Raw genomic sequence first — 22,760 nt, forward strand, 5'->3', positions numbered from 1 at the left:
TCGGTTTTCTTACAGTTTATTATTATTTGCTTTATTATAATAGCTTCTGCAGGTCCCAGCGCCTTCAAAATGTACCTATACTAAAATGGCGACTATAAAATATTTAACTAGACCGACTAGTTATAGTTTTCGTTTAAGTTTATAGTTCATAAAGGTACTAACTCTTATTTAAGTTTCGTTTTATATTGAGAATAATTTTTAAAAATGTTACAATATTTATTTAAAAGCAATTTATAGAGGCCGAAACGAAAGTCTCATTACTGATTAACGTGCCAATATTATGCAATGAATTTAAAATTCTCAGTATTTTTTAGAAAAATAAACACTTTTTTAATTTAAACGAGGTTAATAAAAAATCAGGTTTTCAGTAAAAATGAAAGAAACAAATTAAAATGCAACATCCGAGCATGCAGCTATATAATATAAGTAAATATATTAAAAATATGTGAAAATAAAATTCATAAACACTGAGAAGCCAATAGCAAAGAGACAAACAATCGCCTTTAAATTAAATTCCTTACTTATTACACTATATTTTCTACTGTAAAAGATATGGGTGCGTGGATATATAGTATATCTTTATATAATATACATATAAACTTATATAAACTAATTCTCACCTCTTGTTCATTTTACCTAGTTTACGTTCAGCTTTTACATTGAAAGCTTTTACAGAAGTATTATGTAATTCAGACGTAGCTGGGTGAGCTTCAGAGTGCAAGAGAATTAGCTATTTGTATTTTTTTATATTCTTATTTTCCCGATAAATCTAGAAAAAGTATGACATTGAGTGCTGCCGTCGGAAACAGAGTGACTCATCACAAACTCTCTACAAAATCAATTCACTTATTTATTTAACATTTATCCAGAGAAAAATATACTAATCACGCATAGATATTTTACAATTATCAGGATCGAAAAAAAAACTCGTTTGTCGAATATTTTCCATCGACAAGTGAGTTCTTTTGTAACGGCAAGCGCTCAGATGAGATACTGAGGAGCTATTTATCAAATACGTGCCTGCTATGTGTAAAAAACACAATAGGTGTGTATACGAAATGAACTGCCCATATATTATTGCTGGTCGTTTGATAGTCTATTAGAAGATTATATTTTTACTTTGTGTTCTCGATGTTAACTCACATTTGTATTTCAAATAAATATTGCACCTTTTTATATATAAAACATTAAGAAATATAAATTAAATATGTAGAAATACGATTTTTCTAAGCCAAATTAGCGTCAACTCAAATAAACAGTACAAGAGAAATTATAAATAAAGCATATATTAAATACATTGCGAATGTCATTTATTTTCAATTTATTTAAAGAAAACTTTAATCGATTTCAACGAGATATCGATTCTACAAACAATAGTAGCGTATAACTGTTTTGAAACGTATTACAAAGTATAGGCGTGCACGCGTGGGTGGCGACCAGGCACCAGCTCAGCCTGACCTTTGACTAATGGCACCGAACATGACAAATCCAGACAGATCTAGAATTCCTATTGTTATGAAATCGACAGGCGAATTCGGTTATCGGTTTTGATAAGATTTGTTGAAAATATATTATTGTGTTTTAATCTTGTATAATAAATCTGTTTCATGGTTCCCTTAAAGATTATGTTCTAAAGCTGATATTTTCGTATAATTTTCTATGTATAAGCATTCAAAGTATTTATTAAAATTTCTCTACGTTTGATGATTTAAAATTATATTTTATTAAATATACTTAAGAGTTAACTGAGAATCCTAAAGTAATAAAAGTTTAAAAGTTTTTTTTTAAGTCGATTCATTTAACAGTTACTTTTAACTATATTGTGTAACCAAGTACAATGTAGGTACTTGGATATGGATTGTGATGAATGTAAAGAGAAAAAAAATTCAATACATTGCGTGTTGAGCGGCGCAACTTAACACCGCAATTTGTCTTGTTCCCAAGCAAGGAAAACGTAAATAATTCTTCCCCAGAGCGATCATTGATCGTCGCGGTTATAGTCAGACGCTGTTCCATTGCGTCACAATGGCCTCCATCAGATCTGTGATTGCGTATCACAGTATGTAATAAATTAATCATTATCTCGAATTAATCTATACTTTTTTAAATATATTGAATCTCTATCTTTTTCGTAGCTTGTTAAGAAATTTAAAATATTAAATATTTCATTCCTCAAGTAGCAATTGAACTCACAACCTGTTGCGATGACAGACGCACGCTTCTATCCCTGCGCCATGACGACCTCAACGGCGAGTTTTCCTAGTAAGTATAATATAAGCTTCAACGTAAGCTCGGAGCAGACGGCTTGGAGACATACTTTCATATGTCGACCTTTTTGACAACTACCTACTGCAGGTATTCGTATCCTTTTTCCGTTGCTTCATCGGCCATTCACTTATGAATCAGTGAGTTAGACTCACTGTCGACTGTCACCGGCTATGCCTACTTAAATGTAATCAATAGTTATTTACCGGTATTTTTGTTGTTATGTTACTTGTAAAAATATGACATTTTTATTGTTGTTATTAAATAAGTATTAAATTATACCCACTTTGTAAAACTTGAATATGGTAAAAATCATTAATGGCGACATGCGACGTTGACTTCCGTAATTCAATTCTCAATATTCATCGTTGAAGCTGCGGAAAGAGAATTTCTAGAGAGGTTTCAATCCATTCCTGAAATATTATATTTTAAGCTTCTCAAAAATTGTTCCATTTTTCTTCGTTATGATTCAATGTTCTCTATAGCACAGTATTATATTTTAAGAACACTTTTTAACACTTTTTACTGCGTATGCATAAGCCTAAACTACACCCCAGTGTAGGCCGAGTAAAGATAGTGTTAAACCACTCCTATCCACTTTCTGTTCAATGTCTCAAGACATTGCGTGTTGAGTAACAGAAATAAACATCGCGCTTTATCGTTTTACCCGAGCCAAGAAAAAAAAATTCATTCCTCCGAGTGGGAATCGAACCCAACAACTATCGTGCTTACAGGCAGACACCGTGCCGCTATGCCATGAGGGCCTCTTAATATTTTAACTATGCATATACTTTAAAACGTAAGTCCATTGTCTGTTCAAATCGTGTCGCACAATTTTATCTCTTAATTGGCTATATGTTGTAACAATTATGATTAGATTCAAATTGTAATTGAAGATTTAAATCAATCTACATATTCTTATTATGGCTTTCTTAATTATTTTTAAACTTTTTGCCTAAAGCTTAGTTCGTTAACTAAATAGCCATTTGGTGTAAAAGAACTTCAAATTAAAAGAAGGTTGGTTAAACTTTTAATTGTAATTTTATATTGACGATGTAAACGTTAATTAATAACTGTTTCAATATTAATATTATTTATATAAATAATAAAAAATGTTCATATGTATACTATATTATATAGTTAACGCAATGTCTCAAGAATTCAGTGGAAAGTCGGGAAATCCTAATACGAACAGAGTGTCTGAACTCTTGGTTTCCTCAGTCTATCCTTCTATACGAGAAATACAGCAAAAAAAAATAAAAAGAAGCTTGAGAGAAATTATATCTTCTGACAACATTCATAACTCATAATAACAGTAATTACTGTGTTTAAATTTGTGCAAATATTTAAAAGAAAATAAATAAAGTAGGTAAAATTCTACCGAAACTTTCACAAATATTCAATAACCATTGCGTTTTTATAATGAAAGAATTCAAATTAACGTCAAAACAATCATATATCTTAATTAATGGAACGTGTTTCGTGAATTTCGTAACGCATTGCGTACGTACGTACCTATCGTTATCCTTTATAAAAAATTCAAGCGATTATTAATTCTATTACTTATTAATAAGGTTTTAATTTCTACAAGCGAATATAATTTTTGAGGGACTCGTATGTATGTATGTATCAACTATTGTAAAGAAAGTAGCTCTAAAATCATGCATGTCAACGTTACTCAATAACGAAACTAGAAAAATGTAGGCCAATATAATGTTTAGCGTAAAATAATTCATAATTATATGTTTTTAGTTTATACGCTTACTTTTTTTTTATATACTCTTTTTACTATTCATAAAAATTAAGTACAAGATTTGAATGGAATTTGCCAGGTTTCCTTAACATGTTATAATTATTATAAATTGGTATAGCGAAATTACAATTTTTTGTTTCAAAAAATGACTCACTTGTCGGTAGCGGTCTAAATTTTAGAAAGTTGATTTAATGAACGTATTAAGAAAAAAAACTTCATATTTGTTACAACATCACATACCTTTATGCTAACGTTTTATCCTTTTGCCCCGTTCACTGTCATCTCTCTTTTCATACGTGCCCTCCAGGGAGGTCCAGTCTTCATGCTTTTTGACGTCACCTTCCTTCAATATCTTCGATACTGTGTTTCCGAAGATCAACTGAAGTCTTCCCTTACCTCTCTTTCCGGAACTTTTGTAACTAAGCTAAATAACATATGAATTTATAAAATATAGTAATTCAGTTCATATTTGTATATTATTAGTTTGTGGTCAGCCTAAAACAGGAACAAATGGAAGTAATCAGCGAATACAGCTTAAAGTAATGATACTCTTATTCGTAGTGATGTAAGAATAAAATTCACTTACGCGGTGTTGCTGTAGACCTCTTCGTAATAGCGTATCTGACCACAATGGCTTTAGGGTACTTGTTCAGAAAGGCGCGCTACGAAGCGATGTATAGCTTTGAGTATGATTATAAATAATTCCACAAGCAAATTATTTTTTTTTACATCTTTTACATCATTATAACTTTTTAATTAGTGCTCTATATTTCCTTAATCTTAATTGTATTTATAATTTTTATAATAAGTAGTAAAAAATATCTAAGCCAGACAATTGTAGTGCTATTAATAAATCATATTTTTTTATACACCAGAAATTCTTTATAAATACAGTATTTAAATATTTTCAAAAGGAATAAAATATAAATCAATATTAAATTTCCATTCACACAAAATAACTTCAATCACTCTACATTAATCACTACTCTCTACTTATATCATGGTAGCGCACTACACAATAAGCCTTACAGAATCAATCACATACTTCCACGAAGATAACGGACCTCACCGGCGTCTTTTGTACTTTCTTTTTTATTTTATAATTAAGCAGTTTATTGCAAACAGTCTTATCGCGTAGTATCAAACATGTGATGTCCGGATATACTATTAGGGAATATAATTACTATTTTCTCCTTTTTATTTTGTTAATGCATCAGCATGGAGAATGAGGAAAACTGAGTAATTTAACCCCCAAAGAGGAAGTGTTATTTTAATAAGTTTTTATTTTGTTAATGTACTAGTATGGAGAATGAGGAAACCTGAGTAATTTAACCCCCAAAGAAGAAGTGTGTAAAGTATGTGTTGAATCTGTATGTGTGCCTGTGCCATCGTAGCTCCGAAACGGATGAGCTTTGGTGTGGTTTTTTTTTGTTTGAAAGGTAACTTAATTGAGATTGTTTTTAGCCATCATTTGGGAAAATATGTACAGCCAGTTTACTTTACAGAGCTTTTATGTCGGGAGTTTTTATTATCAATTATTCTCCATTTTCCTCGTTGGGAAAAAAATTTGATACAATATAATATTATTCAATTTTAATTAAAGTTATTAAATATTTATAATAAGATTTTTTACCGAATCATATTAGTTATGAAACTTAAAATAATGCAGGAACAGATACAGTAGCGCAATGTAATATAGAACTTGAACTTTGAACTCACTTGTTTCTAGCTGTCAGTGTGATCCGTGTACGCAGGAATCCTGTCTGTCAGCAAATCATTGAACTAAAAAATTATAAATAATTTCAGTTATATTTTTTGCGCTATAAAAATATCTTTTATGATATATTAGAATGAAGTAAAGAGTGTGGTCACATTTCAAACGAACAATTTTTTTACAATAACGTAAATGGATTTTAAACTTATTTTTTTTAATAAGCTTGTGAGCTTATTCGTAAATATATGGTCGCTATTATAATATTAACTAATAAGTAATATTTCACTATAGGTATATATAGTAACATTTAGGTTTATTTTTCAGTGCCACATATCTACTTGGATCTTAAAATCTTTGACCTATATAAGATTGATATGACTCAGATAATACGTAATTAAGAAACTTTAAATTAAAAATAGACTTCATTATTAATTTTAAAAAGTATATTGACCAAAACATAGAAGTTCTAAATTATTTATTTAACTTTACTAGAATAAACAAAGCAAAAACCACATAATTTTGTGTGAACCAATTCTCAAATTACTATAATAATACGAATTTTCTATGCATTCCAATGTCTCAAGAAAATTTTCAGCTTAATAGTAATCCAGCCAATATCAACTATACGAAGGCAAGGCTTAAAATTACACTACTTATTTATTTTCATTGACTTTATTTTACGAAATATTTATTAATGTGTTGAAAATACATACATTTTATTTATTATCTTTTATCAGCTTCACGCTGTATCCCGCACACAGCAGGGTAATTTTTTTTTTTTTAATTTTTGCTTTTTGTGAACCCTAAAAACAAATCTGCGCAGCCATCTGTAGCTAGCTTCAGAGCGGCCACGACTCGTCAAACCATACTATACTCAATTTTTTTAGGAACAGACACTGAAAACGTTTCCATTATCCACTCTACAAACGTTAAACAATTATTTCTATATCATCATAATAATATGTTATTTACGATTTAAATGTAATATATTAAATAAGCGATAGAACTTACAATATTCCAATTCCGTAGTCAAATAAGTTATATTATCTGTTAACGCGCACGTGCGCACACGATTATCCCAGTGACCCGGGGACCCGCTACTTATTGTCCGGCGACTGCTCATAGTAGATATGAAGATATTGCCTTTCTCTTTATACATATATAATAATGTTTAGTTTAAATATGTATATTCATGTAAGTATGTATTACATATAATATATCTCTATTTATATATGTATAAATCAAATAATTTACAATTTTCACCAAAGCACGATATTGACCAAAGACCGGTGGCGGTTCCGCCACTCAACACGCAATGCCTCGAAAAATTCGGCGGAAAGTGGAGAACGGAGTGTCCTAGCACTAGGTTCAATCTGCCTACCCCGCTATATGCGGGATACAGCGTGAAGCTAAAAAAAATATTTAAATAAATATCCAAACCGGATGTAGCAAGTAATAATCGCGAAACAAGAGAACAGACGTCAGTGTTAGGTAGTTTAGAATAGTAGATCAAATTAGGTTATTTTTATAACAGAAAATTGTTCGCCAGTAATAAACTTATAAAGCATTAAATGAAATCTATTCGTATTTTATTACACTCAACTGATTGGAGAATTCCGAACATGCACATGTTGTAAACACATTATTATCTTTTACTGTTTGCGTTCAACTGTGTAATTGATTGTTCCCTTTACCTATTTTCTTTTTTTTTTTTAATTTAAAAATTGCATTGATAGACAAAAATCGAAAAAAATATAACAAAAAAAAACAGAACTGTTTTAGAATTGTTATATACTTTTTTTTTTAAATAAAAAACTATAGTAGCATATAAAGTCCATATATTTTGTTCAATAAATTCAAATGTGATTAGGCAAATAGAATTCTTATTTCTAGACGAAGTGGCAATATGCAGGCACCCCGCCATCTTGCCGCGGGCTATACAGCCAATTGGCGCGAGTTCTTTCAAAAACTGGTACAATTTTTTCTCTATTCATTTATTTGTTGTATTGTATTCATTCGGCCAGTTATTTAAAAAGTATTAATTTGAAAAGTAAAATAAATTGCATAGTTCAGCGATTAAGTTATTTAGTTTTTTTATATAATATGGGATTTAAAAATAAGATTTGAAATAATAACCTTATGTAAATTATTGAAGATAAAACAGTATTTTACGCATAATTCAACAGTACATCTATACATGGATAATATACATATTTGATATGTTAGGTACATATCAAATATATAAAGGATCGAAAACATTTCTACTGCGCCTCTTACCTGTCCTCCTTTTCCAATTGCTTATAGTTTTTTTTCCTATATTTATCTATTATTAAAAAAATAAACAATATAGTGTGAAGCTAAAAACTACCATATACCTACAAGTTTATAGAATTATATTGATTTAGAGCCTTGACTCTATATCTGTGCCTATAGGTATGTTATATAACATCTAATATGTCCCGATAGCCGGAGGCGCCATGCACCTACAGGAGGGTGACTAAATAACGGATATTGAACAAAAGTGAATGAATTAGGAAAACCGTTTCGTACGCACTGTTTCCAGCCCTACTATTTTCTATGTAGAGAGTGTAGATCGTCATCAGAATATTATGATGATAAAAAATATAAAAAGTCGATATATTTTTATTTTTTGCTTGTGAACATTTAGCTCTTAACATCTACGCGTTGCTCTTCTGACAGAAAAAATCCACGCAGCTTTATAAAATTTTTTATAATATATTTGGAGATATTTATGGAACGTGAAACGCATAGCAGGGTAGGCAGAGGGAACTTCGGAAGCCGGTGTTGAGACACTTGATTACCATTAATACACTTCCGTTCCCTACCTCTCTTCTTGGGAATCGAATCCACAATCTGTCACAGTCACTCGCTTGACCTATCAAAGAAGATGTGCAGGATATTTTTTCTTCTTAATCATAGCATTTCATTAATTACTATTAAGTTTATTGTTTTTACTATTGGCTTAATTGAAATCATCAACGTTGTTTACAGATTTTTTTTTCAATTTCCCATTAATTCTTCAGATTTACAACTGACACGTGTAAAGAAAGGGAAAACTAGTAGTATTCTAATTAATGGTATTCCAATCACCACTTTTACATTATTAAATTTTCTGCTCAGTCAAGTGCACTTGCACATTTTGCAATATACGGGCACAGCATCCTACATATCTTTAGTTTCATACAAATAAAGGCTACTATACTATCAAATATGTAATATCTAATTTGATCATTGTACGTAAAGTTAGTTGTACCCTCGAATGATCGCCAATCGCAATGCGTTCGCAGTACCTACTAATTAATAATCGCCTTGGGGTGGGGTTTGAGCTTAACAGCGGTTCTCGATGATAAATATCACTCACAGTTTTTCTTTTTAATTGTTACTTATTGAAATAATGGTGTTAATATATGGTAGAACAATATGCTTAGAATATTTTGCTTTCACACACAAAAAATAAAAATCGTACAAAAATCGATTGCTAGTATAGATTTAAGTATTTTGATTAAATCATCATCAACAGCACCAAGTACAATATTTTCTAAAAACCGTAAAATACCATAAAGGGCAAAATATACAATTAGAAATAAAAAAAAAACTAGAAATAAAAAAAAAACAAAAACATATAGTACCTAGTCTTAAAGGGTCAACTGTCGAGTATCGATAGTACCCCGGGAGCACCGCCCTCGGCAGTCTCTGGCGGGCACGCGACGCGCGCGATCGTAAATATTACGCAAGGTCGACTGAAAAATCGCGTAGAATGTTGTAAACACCGTGAAATGTAGTGAAAATAAGTTATAAATATAAAAAAAAAGTATAAATATTTAGTGAAATTATTGTAATTTTTATGGAGAAACGTAAAACATTCTTAATATAAATTTGAATATTATAAAAAAATAATTTTAAAAATATTTTTCAGTGTTACATGCTTACCAGTTTTTTTTAAATATGCAAATTTCATTTATATTTAACTGAAAATTGATAATGTTTTTGCAACACATTTCGAAATATATTCATATGATATAAGGATTGAATGTACAAAAATTTTCAATTTACTTAAAGCAAGAGTTTATATAGGTATTCTACATATAACATATTGAACTATATATGAAATTATAATTATGATTAACAGCCACACTAACGGTACAAAATAATGCCAAAAAGTCAATTAACAGAATACTCTTAAAGTCTGTTCATAAAAAAATATTCCGTTACAAAAAGCATTGTAACACAGAGCCTAAACGATTTTTGTTTTAATCATTTTTTCATCTGCGCGAGCATCGATTATGATCACCGTGTAAAATCGATTTTATCACGTTATTTGCATAATAAAATTTTAATAAACATTAGAAATGCTCCTCGATGTTTAATTGGTTTTATTTATGAAGATGCTGATGTTGATTTTTGATGTTAGGAAGTAATGAACTCTAATTTTTAAGGAAACTAAAAAGATGATGATGCCGATCGTCTAAATGCATTATTGGGTAATTCTGACTGTACCACTGGTTTGATTCATACTTGTCATATGAGAATTGTATAAGAATATTTTCATTTTCTAGTTACACTTTGAGTTCCACCATTATTTTTAAACATACCGGTAATGGAGACATAATGACGACTTGACGAAACGCTACCTTCTGTCCGCTTGTAAAATGTAGAGACACTTAAAAAAATCGACACAAATTTTAATCAAATATTGATTGCACAAAATCATCCAACATTTTTACCGATCCAATCTATTTTCAACAATTTTATAGCATAATCAAAAATTTGTTCACTAAATCTGATACACACGTGTGTCAAAATCGTTATAATACCATTGATTATTTAATATCAGAGCAAATTGTTGTTAGTTAACATCGGGGCCGGTACTCCGGTAGTCGACGAGCTTCGTTCGAAAGGTGGCAATTTGAGAAGTAATCACTTACCGATCGTTGCTGGAAACGTCCGCCTTTTAAGGGGCCAGTAATTATCGAATATTCGAATAAAAAATTTACATAGGTATATATCTACATTTTTTTTTAACTTTCACGTGCTCAAACTTCAATAAAAGTGTATGAATTGGACTTAAAGTGGATTAAATAAGTGCTTGAAGTGTGATAAAATTGTGTTTTTTTTTTTGTGTGGAAGACACCAAAACACTGGCGGTGGCGTACGTGGATTTATCCAGCGTGATTGAGGTGCAGGTAATAAATACAATTAAAAAATAAATGTCATTATATTTCACATCACATTAACAAGATTTTTTTTTATACATTACATATATAACTAAGCAGTTTAGTTCTTACTTATCTTAAAACGTTATTTATTTATTGGCTTAAAGTACATTTTATAAACAAACTAGATTTTTACAGTCTAAATGTCTATATTCTAATTGCCTAAAAAGTCTGGTATTGTTTTTCTGAAGATAGTGATTTTAAATCCAATTTTCTATTGATGGAAATAAACAATATTTATAAAATAAACCTATTCATTATACATTAAAAGATATCAAAAAGGTATCAAACATAAACGATGTGCCTTCTTCCTAAAAGTAACAGTTATAAATATGTTAATAAAATTTTTAAATATTATAAAACATGCAATCTATACATAGGCTTTATCGTAATTAAATCGTTAATAAATTATATTTATTTTACAAGCATATTTTATGTTCGTAGTAAATAAATAATTAATTAAAGAATCATAAGCGATGGCCATTGACTGATTAATGTCAATAAGCTCTCACGGATGAATCATAAAATAAAATGAGTAAACATTTACTTTTGGCAGAATATCATGTTATTTCTAGCTAGGTTCAAATACCTATACTGAAATAAAAAGTAGCACGTTTTTCCCGCGTACTTGTACGTGACTTTCCACTCAAATTTTAAGACGCTGTGGAACTCAACGCCGCGCTTTGTCTTATAAATAAGGAAGGAAGATTTACATGAATTTTCACTACTCAAAGGCTTAGAATTATCATTGGAAAAGGGAGAATGCTATTTCTTTAATATTTTTAAAATCTAAAATGAAAAAAATATTTTAACGTATAATTAAGTTAAATTATTATTTGGCTTTATCATAAAAGGAAACCAGAACTATAAAAATATAAGTTTTCAAACATTTATAAGTAACTAAATGAAAAAACTAATATATTGACGAATTAAATATGATTATGTTTATAATTTGACCGCCCCAGCTTTTCCTGTGTTAAGCCAATTCTAAAAGTTAGTAAGGTAATAAATATAAATAATATTACAGTATTATACATTCATTTTTCACAATAAATAATAAGCTGTAGAAATTAACCGCAACCATCATTATTTTGTCATCGAACACCAATTGACGTGTTAACGAATAGTGCTGGCCCATTTCGTATATTAATGAGACTTACATACTTCAATATATATAATATGCATTGTAATAGAGCTATTACGCATTCCGATATTGATTGATTAATTTAGATGTATAACAGTGAATCAAATGATGTATCGATATCGATGGAACGTATCGATATCGACAAGTGACAGCACTATAATAATGAAATGAGATTCCTTTTATAAAATTTGTTTAATTATCTGTGGAGAATGGAGACCAAAATGGAAACCAAAAGCTAACTAGTAGTTAGTACAAGTAATTTGTATTTGATATAAAAATATATAACTAATAGTACAATAGCATGTAAAATATTTATTTTAATTGCAATTTACATATATAACTTGTCAAATATTTTATATTTATTGTCAGTTATGTCACTGACAACATTAAGATAAGACATGCACTCTCTCACATGTCGAGTTGTCGGCTCTAAAAATCTGACCTAACATTTAATGAGCCAACAAAACAACTTACATTTATATATTTTACAATATCTATTAAAACCTATTATTTATTAAGTCAAATATTTATTAATCAAGTTTAAATTTGGAACTAATTTCGAAATATAATCTATATTTATCATTACTTTAATGAGAAAACTTCACACACATTATAAATTATGCTAATATTTATTAGCAACTGGTCACTGGTCACAGTTTCTCCTGTCATTTTTCAGATTGCACAATGTTATTAATAATAATTACAGTCTTCATTAAAAAAAACGAACATTATTCTTTCATTATATTCTATACATAATAAACTTTTAATATATAAAACCACTGTTTGCGCGAAATTAAAGGAAGCTTTCCTATGAAATACCGTAACAAACGAACATACTAACAAATTTACTTTAAATCTTTACCCAAAATATTGCTAACATGTTTATATTTGCAATGTCACTAAAATGTACCATTAATTATATTCTAATGTATGTCAATGTGAATATGTCAAACAGTCATTAGACACCACGAAAGTATAAATCTTATCAAAATCAGAACAGTTACGACAGAGCATTTTAAGTCGTATAAGCCATAAAAATTACTGGTTTTCAATCTACGTTCACTTAATTATTATAATTAGTTTAATAATATTTTTTGGCATATTTAATATTTTCTTGTGTCCAAACAACTGTGCAAGTGGAAACAAATACACGTGGTCACATATCGGTTTTACTAATAAAGCTAAATTAGATAATATTTCTATCTCTTCATTTTAAATAATCGACTTTAAAGTCAACAATATATAATAAAAATCTGTATAATCTGTTACTTACATATAATAAATTCCTCTATAGTGATATACATGGCTGTATGGAAGGATAAAAGGTAGAATGCACATACAAATGTAAGTACATTGTACTACAAAAATATTAAATTTCATTCGTTCTAAAAAAATTGTCTCTTATAAATAAGTCACAATAAGGCATTTATAACAAAAAGTAACTGAAAAATGAAAGGTTTGACTGTTTTAAAAAAATAAACTTGAAGTGTCTATCTGTGATTTCAAAATAAGAAAAGAGTGAAGCCGCGCCTGGGTTACCAGTTTACAATAAATATATTACTATCACTACCTTCCCGAGTGCAGAAATTACCAATGCGCAGATTGTTATTTATGTATTAATTTTATGTTAAATCCACCATTTGTTATTTAAAGTGTAGCACAAATATAATAAATTAAACATAAATATAGTTTTAGTAATTCTCAGGCCATTCTGTGAACGAGTTGTGTGTAGAGCTACCCGTTTTAGTTTTCACCACACATCCGGTGTACATCAAAATTAGCTAAGTATAATCATTATTGACGAGTGCAGACATTAGACAAAAAAATATAAGTTTTCGTCAAATTCTTCAGGCATTGTGTGTTGAGTGGTGGCACTCAACACTTTGCCTCATTACCAGAACGAAGAAATGAAAACATTAATTATTTAATTACCCCGAGTGAGAATTGAACCCTGATTGCCCCGTTGCGCTTACATTCCCATGCTGCGCTACGACAGACTATTACCAATTATTTTATTCTATTTCTTTATTAAAATTCGGTTAACATTAACATTTTATCGGGCTATTATATAAAAAATGCTTGTAGGTAAAGTTCATACAGACAGTATACGGCAGGATTTAGAACTGTCAATCATGTCTCATATGTAAAGAATAAACTTAATTAATTAATTAATTAATTTATATTAATTATACTTTTATAATAATTATATATAAAATTCGTAAAAAATATACAAGGAAGTTAATAAAAATTTAGGCGTATAGACTTAAGTTATTTTCTTTAAATTTTTATTATTATTTTTTTAATTAGCATAATGTCTTACGTCTACTTGACTCTAATATATAATGTCCAAAACTCGATATTTGGCAATCGATCCAATTTCGACCACAACCTATTACACTTAATGTTAGTTCAAATATAAATTTAGGCGTTGATGATTGAACACATAAATCTTATATCAAATTGCTGCTTAATGAATTCATAAAAAAAGTAAACTGAATAACGGTCCTCCATTGAACATGTAGAGATTATTTTAAAAATGAAAGTAAATCAAAATTGCATATTAAGATTAAGACGATTTAGTTGCAATTTCAGTGTTACCACTATTAAAATTTAAAGAAAGATGTTGTGGTATCGAATCCCATCTAGTGTCGAGGCAAAGCGCGGCGTTGAGTTCCGCCACAATAAAAAAAACAGAATATATTCATTACAAAGCTAACAGCATTGTTGCTTATAAAGCTAATAAAATTAAGTATAATTTGAATATCGCGTGCGATCATAATCACATTTATGTTTGAATCCATCATAATTTTACCTGTTATATTTCTAAGATATAAATCAAAGTATTTTATTTTCAATTGGACATAAAATACATTCAACTCGTTTCTTAAGTTTTATCTACTTATATTTTATAACCAAAAATTATTACTTATACCATTATTTAAGATTATCTTAAATTGTTTGTACATTTTCTTACTTTTAACAAGATTTATTTGAAAGTCTATATTAGACAGATAATTCACAGCAACAGAAAAGCAAATCGCAGCGTTAAGTTTCGCTATTCCTCAAGGTCTTTTTAAAAGAACAGTAGAAGGACACATATGAGTAATTAGATTCTGTCAGACCTGTACCTGTATAATTGTATATAACAATATCACTACTAAACTAAACTACATCATATACATTAGAACTCTTGTTTTTTTCTCATATATAGTAATTAACTTATCCAAAAGGTATTTATTATCTCTCCGAATAGTAATTCGATACTCAATTTGTGCGCACAATAGAAGTACCCCAATATGAACAAAGATTCAACTAATTATCATATCACACTATTATAAGCTAATTGCATTTATCAAACCTCATTGCTTGTTAATGTCGAATTCTAATTAGTAATTAACTCATATTTCAGCTGACATTTTGACTGGTTTGATAATATTAAAAGGCAGATAAAATAACTGACTTTCATTTTAGCAAACTAAGAAAAAATGATATTTTAGGATAGGAGATAAAATGAAAGTGTATTTTATTATTTTTGGCAGTGTGCAAATTGTGTTCTTACTACTGATATACTGAAGTGTATTTTTTATTTATTTAAAACTATTTATTATACAGACAAGTATTTGTCTAAAAGATACCCATGAAAAAGCATTAAAGTAATGTTTAAGGCTTGTAGGGCCGATTCTTACTCGGAGTAGTGAATATCTATATAATAGTTTAATTTATGCTCATTTCATCGTCTAGTAGGTAGGCAGGGTTGATTACCGTCGAAATACACAGTCTCAAAAATAGGGCAGAAAGTGGAAAATGCATGCCTTGCCATGCTATGCGTAAAAAAACCATAAATATGTTCTTTTTTATTTTAATAATGTTTGTTTTTGCCATCAGGAGCGCCTCGGCGGGGGCGGGCTGGGGCTCAGCGGCGGCGGGTTCCGCAGCGCGCAACCCTCGCTCGCCGACTTCCAGCCGCCGTACTTCCCGCCGCCCTTCGCGCCCTCCACCCACCCAGCCAGTCCACACCATCAACAACAGGTATTGTACAATAGTGTTGAAAAATAAACTACTAGACTAGACTATTTTACCTGGCTATTATATCTCTTTCGTGTAATATTATCAAATTGTGACGCGGTGGGTTCGATTCCCACTCAGAGGAACGAATTATTTACTATTTTCCTTTTGTCGCTCTGATAATAAGATAATGTGGTGTTGATTTCCTCCACTCACCAAAATTCTACGGAAACTGGAGAAAGGAGCGTCTTGACACTATGTTTCTTCTACCCACCTTTTTATATGCGTAACTACAGAAATTTACCAGATAATCTCAAGAAACCACCGAATATTAAGAATGAGATGTCTCACACGTAACATTCTTCCAGAGCCATGGCATGGAATACAGCGGGGGCGGCGGCGGAGGCCCCGAGTACTCGCAGCACTACGCCCCCCAGCAGCTGCTGCCTCGTCACCACGGACACCACGAGCCCCACGGGCACTTGCGCCACCATCGCGACCACCATGACGCCATACATTCACACCACGTAAGTTTCATTGTCATACCATTTATTTATATGAAGTCATCATTTTCTAACAAATCAAACTTAACTGTCACAAATAAGTGCACTAAGATCATAAAAAAATCTTCCTGTAAGCTTTTTCTGTGTATTTTTTTAATATATTACGGTAAATTAACTTCACATTCGCTAATGGCCAATATTGATTTTGCCAATATTTCATACTATCTCGACCAAAGTAATTTCCAAATAATAATTTAATTTGGATATATTTAAATAACGTAATAATTTCGAGGGTAGCGCCGGTATGCGAGGATTCTTGAGGAGGCATGCGGTAGGGCGAATAGTTTCTTAAGACCGTTACATCGATCGTGTTGAAGATAACAAAATAATAGAAATTATTCTTAGCCAGTTAACTATTGCGTCATACAGTCATGATTTAAAAAAAAATAATAATTAACTTTTAAATATGTGGAAAGTATATGTTAATTAAATTACACTAGTATTTATTAATTATAACAAATATTTGTTAATATACACTTCCCATTAGGCCCTTGATTATACTTATAAGAAATGAGAATTCATTCATAAAATAAATATAGCGCTTTTATTTTTATAATATCATAAAATTTTATACATTTAACGTCTCCGTCATATCATTTACAATGAAGCAATCAATGAAACGAAAAATGTGCAGGAAGTTCCAAAGCTATTATGTCGAAACCCAACTTAGCAGATTAGCCCTAATGCTCCGCTTTCGTACACAATTGACAATACTACGAATGCTAGAAATATTTTCTATTGATATTATTATATTTCGATGCTTGAAAAGATCGTATGATATCTGAAAGCTGATATTCTACAATTACTTAAGTTAATACTATATATAATATAATTGAAATGTATTGGCCAAATTAACACCGGATATTATTATATAATTTTACTTTTAGTCATTTAAATAATTTTAAATTAAGTAATTTTTAGTCCAATAGAAATTAGTAATTAGTTATTACCATATTCTCCCTTTTCCGGAGAAACAAAGCTACTTTTAGGTTTTTCCCTATCCTACCTACCTTATTTGCATTTATTTGCAACATTTTGAATCGAATTCTGTAGAGCCAAAATTAGTTCAATTGTGATACTATATATATTTCTGTCGAAAATAACCAACTTAATAAAAATTAAAATATTTACCATATTAATATGTATGTACATAATTTGCAAACTTTCCTTTAACTCTACTGTAGGCATAGCTCTCTATAGAGAATATAATTTGTTTTTAGTTATCACACGGAGGGTTCAGCTATGGCGGAGACAGGCGGGCGGAGTACGGAGCGAGGGAGCAGCACGAGCTCGCGTTACACCATGCATTGCATTCCACGGATGAAACACAGGTAATCTAGGCTGCCTTTTTTATATTTTTCATTGAAAATAGTTTTATTTTTTAGTTTCAATTCAAGACTGTGCGTGTTGAGTGAAGGAACTTAACGCTGCCTTTTGTATTGCCAAACCGGAGAAAGAATCATAAATTATTTTTCCGAATGATAATCAAATCCACAACGGTCTCGTTTAAATGTTGTCCCACTTCACCTCTATAGCCTTTTTCCCGACTGCTAAGGAAGAGTTATTTGTTAAAGCATTGTATGGTTTTAGTTAACTAATATGTATAATATATATAATATGTATAGTATATGTATAATATATATTTAAAAAATATGTATATGATATTTACCTAACAAATACTAATTAAATTTAAACAGGATGCCCCTTGTACTTATTATAAAAAAAATCTCAACTAGTAAAAGTTTTTGTATCGATATTGGACAACAAATATGTCCGTTCGCCAAATGGAATTTAATAAGGTTCATAAATTAAAACGATCCCTCCTTCGAACCCGACGAGAAATTTCACTCGAGTTTTTCTTAAAGTAAGTTAAATAAAGATGTGAAAAGAATTTGTAGCCATATTAAAAATGCATTTTTTTTTCTAGAACGCTGCTATGGACGATACGACTGGGTTCATGACAGATCTGCCTTTATTAAAAAGTAAGTTTTTAAATATTATATTATAATATTATTTAATCTGTTTTTATTATTATTGGATTTAACATAAAAATAATTTATAGGGTACTAATTAATAGCACCAGTATAAAATATTCATATAAGTATAACTTAAAATATATAATAACCATAAATTTTAAATACGAGTAGATACATATTATAATATAAATATAAAATATATTATAACTTCAATCAAGTACAACTAAAATAATGCCTTAATAATACTCATTATAATTAGTGAAGGTTTAATTTGAACGTCCATATACAAAAGCAAAGACAATCGTGAAACAAGTACATCTTATTAACTCACCATTACATCGATGACCCGCTAGATAAGCGATAATTAGTCATACAGTTATGTATCTGTATCGATTTTTCAGATTAAAAAAAAACTCGATCCCATTTAACCGAATAATCGATTCAAAAAAATTGAAACATCGATCAATCATCTGTTTTAAATAGCGTAGGTCGGATACGGAAATGAAATGCGACTTTATTTAGATAAAAGCTTTTTATTGATTAACAAACAGATAACATATCTTTTTATTCTTCTTCTTTTTTCGTTTTCTATTTTTGAAATAGTTATTGTTATATAATTTAAACATTATAAAAATTAAAGCTAACTTTAAAAATATAATATAATATGATTTTTTAACAGAATCGTAACTGGCTAATAATGATTTCTTTTGAAAGTATATACATTTTTTTCTTTCAAGCACGGTGTTAACTAGCCAGCATGGTGCAGAACTAATGACATAGTAATGTTTATTGTATTAGGGCTGCCATAGAAATATAATGGTAAAAGATTTCACGCTGAGCGCATGTTTGGGGCGTGGTGCTAATTGTTACGAACCATTGTTGGCATTCGACACGAGGAATTTTAAACACCCGTATTTTTATGCGTCTTTTAATGTACGTACCGACTACTTTCACATGTATTTTTTATAGTATTAACACTTATTACTAAATGTAATTGAAAAGTTTATTAATGTTTAAGTATATATATAACGTAATGTCAAGACACTCTGTTCCCAACTGTCCGCTCAATTTTCTAGAAACATGGTGAATGGCGGAACTCAACGCCTCGCTTTCCATGGCATGTAATTTTATTTATTAATGCTTATTTTTTTTAGCAATGAAAGGGCGGGATGGTCTAGGCGGCACGGGCACGTGTGCACCTAACGACGTGTTCTGTTCAGTACCGGGGAGGCTGTCCCTGTTGTCGTCCACTAGCAAGTACAAAGTGACCGTAGCTGAGGTGCAGAGGAGACTGTCACCGCCGGAATGCTTAAATGCATCTTTGTTAGGAGGTGTTTTAAGGAGGTTAGTTTTTATTTTATTATATTTTCTATTTTATTATATTGCTTATCTACTGTTTAACGAGATTTTGATTTGAAATCCTTTATCGAACTAGGTTGAAACAATGTTTTGATTACTAAGGGATTCCATAATAATATAAATAACCGCGTATAATAAGACGCTGATATATTATATTATAAACAATAAACTGTTTATTATTATCTTAAACTTTTGATATCGATGATTAAGTAATATAATAAGAAAAACATTTTTCCTTATGTTTTCAATACAAGAGCTGTAATTACACAAGTCCTTTTACAAAGCAAAGGCTACTGCCATTTAATATGCATAGGGTTGTCAATTAATGAACAAAAAATTGATTTATAATAATATTACTTTTATAACTGTTATTAATTAATGCTTAATGCTTTTTTTTCTCTTAAAAATAAGCATTAAGTTTATAATTTGAGTGGCTTCTTGTATATTTTATCTTTTTAAATTGAAACCTGTAAATCGCTATTGGAAAAACGTTCTATTAGACTGTGCGGGTTACCAAAAAATATGGAAAATCGTTTATTTCCGTAATTTCTTCATTCGTATTTTCTTTTAACTCTTCTCCGTCCTTTGAATATAACAATACCCCATAAATGTGTATTAAAATGTAGCCTAATTTTTTTTTATTTTTAAATCTTATAATAAATTAAATATTTTTTTCATATTATTCATATTACAACACTCAACTAACAAAGACATACTCTTGTATAAGAGGATACAGAAACAAAATTACATGTCGATAATTACTCCTCCTCATCGCACTTTTTAGATAGCAATTTATTTTTGTATCGGATCTCGAATAAAAAACTAATTATGTCACAAAGCATCCTATAATGACTAATATATAGAGTAATTTAAATTTTACGTATTCTTATATCGAAGCATTATATATCAGTTGCATTGTATGCCCTAACATAATGCAAATAAAGTTTATTTCTCTATATAAAAGTAAAATTAAGTATTATATCTCAACATTTTTACAATTGAACATACTATACATATATTTAAATAAAAAATATATACGTACGTTTAATTAATGCTTAATTGATGCTTTTAAGAGATGTCCTTATACATGGGGGTAGCGTAAAAATAGCAATAGCATAAAAATAAAAAAAAACATATAGAATACATAAAGATAGAAAGATAATGAATATAGATAAAGAATATTTATATATACGCCCATGACCGTTTCGTATGATGTCTATACATATAGATACATTCTTATTCTAGATTATTCTTTTACTAGATAGAAAAACATTACAGCTTTCATTTTTGTTTTACTATTAAAAATCAAAATTTAAAAGAATATATATAACACCCCTAAATGCTAAATTGCAACAATTTGCATTAGGCACCTGTTTTGATGTATTTTTCTTGATAATATCGCTGCCTTATACAACGATTGCAACAATATTTCATGAGTTTTGTGGGCGGACTATGACATATTATTATTCTCTGGTAGCGACTTACAATATTACTTGTGGACATAGTATTAAAACATAACTTATCACCTCTTTTAGGTAATTTGTTTTAGAAAATCAAAAAATATATATAAAGATATTTACCAACCAGAACAAAGATAAAAAAGGTGTTTACCTTTGTTCTGTCTAAGGTTAAATATGTATAACCAATATGGAGACTTCAATATTAATTATTTCTTTCGACTACGGCGCTTCTAACAAAACATCGATAAAAACAAAATATTTAATTATTGTTTGAATATAAACATATTAATTTAGCTTAAGACATCAGATTCGATAGTGATATCGCAATCCCACTTTCTTACTGACTAATGAACCACAGGTTATTGATGGATCGATCTTCTATTACTGCAGGGAATATCAAACTTATACTACGTAAGGCCCGTTAACGAAATGTTTAAAAAATACAATATGTGTGAACATTTATATTTTTTGTTTTTACAGTTTCTTTTGTTTACGTTACAGTATTTTCATAAATCTATAATCATAACCTATTTTTTTTAAATAAAATAATTGTAATTATAGATTAAAAATAACATTATCTTAAATTTATATTAGCTTTCGTGTGTGAATTTGTATTGATGATCAAGAGAATAATTATTTTGATAGTTGTCCTACGATATTTATAAAAGAATACTTAACAAATTGCAAAAAGCTTAAATAAAAAAATATACATATACTTTTAAAATAAATGTACAATGTAATAATAGATTAATGACTCATCTTTGAAATCCAGTTAGCCGAACCCCACTTTGAGGTTCCCCGCTACAACATAAGATACATTAATTTTCAATCAATAAGTATTTGATTCGGGTAATTGAACACAGATCGATCGTATTCGTATATTGTAATCATATTTTTGAATGATAAAGAGGCCCAGAGTAAGTCTTTACTGAGTTCAGTTTGCGCAATAGTCATAGAAAATAATATAAAGCAACTCCAATCTATTTTTAATTGGATTCTTTCCATTTTTCTCTTATTAATATAAAATATATAAAATAAAAAGAATTATAAATTATATTTAACGTTTAATATTTTACTTTATTAATTTTATTTTTAGGTACTTAATGACTAGAAACTTTAAAATTTTAGAATGTTTTCAAGTTGATATAATTTCAATGTAATAAATATTTAATCAGTTTCTCAAACACAAATAAAATTACAAAAAAAAAGCGTAATAAATGGGTTGTATGGACAATATCACTTCACACAAACCAACTATAAAAATATGGAAAAAAATTAAAGCAAACG

At 29.5% G+C, this 22,760-nt stretch overlaps 1 protein-coding gene across 2 annotated transcripts in view; it reads left to right on the forward strand.

The window, feature by feature from the left end:
- Window positions 1-22,760, forward strand: part of TfAP-2 (transcription factor AP-2) — a 53,674-nt gene that overhangs the window by 24,504 nt on the left and 6,410 nt on the right. For both annotated transcript variants that reach the window (XM_085194587.1, XM_085194588.1), the window contains 5 exons: window positions 15,996-16,139; window positions 16,484-16,642; window positions 17,899-18,009; window positions 18,606-18,660; window positions 19,809-19,998. In XM_085194587.1, the coding sequence (XP_085050713.1) occupies window positions 15,996-16,139; window positions 16,484-16,642; window positions 17,899-18,009; window positions 18,606-18,660; window positions 19,809-19,998 (659 nt within the window). The remainder of the gene's footprint in view (window positions 1-15,995; window positions 16,140-16,483; window positions 16,643-17,898; window positions 18,010-18,605; window positions 18,661-19,808; window positions 19,999-22,760) is intronic.

The sequence above is a fragment of the Heliconius melpomene genome, chromosome 12 (assembly GCF_056956725.1).
Source record: "Heliconius melpomene rosina isolate 202511_hmr_F chromosome 12, ASM5695672v1, whole genome shotgun sequence".
NCBI lineage: Eukaryota > Metazoa > Arthropoda > Insecta > Lepidoptera > Nymphalidae > Heliconius > Heliconius melpomene.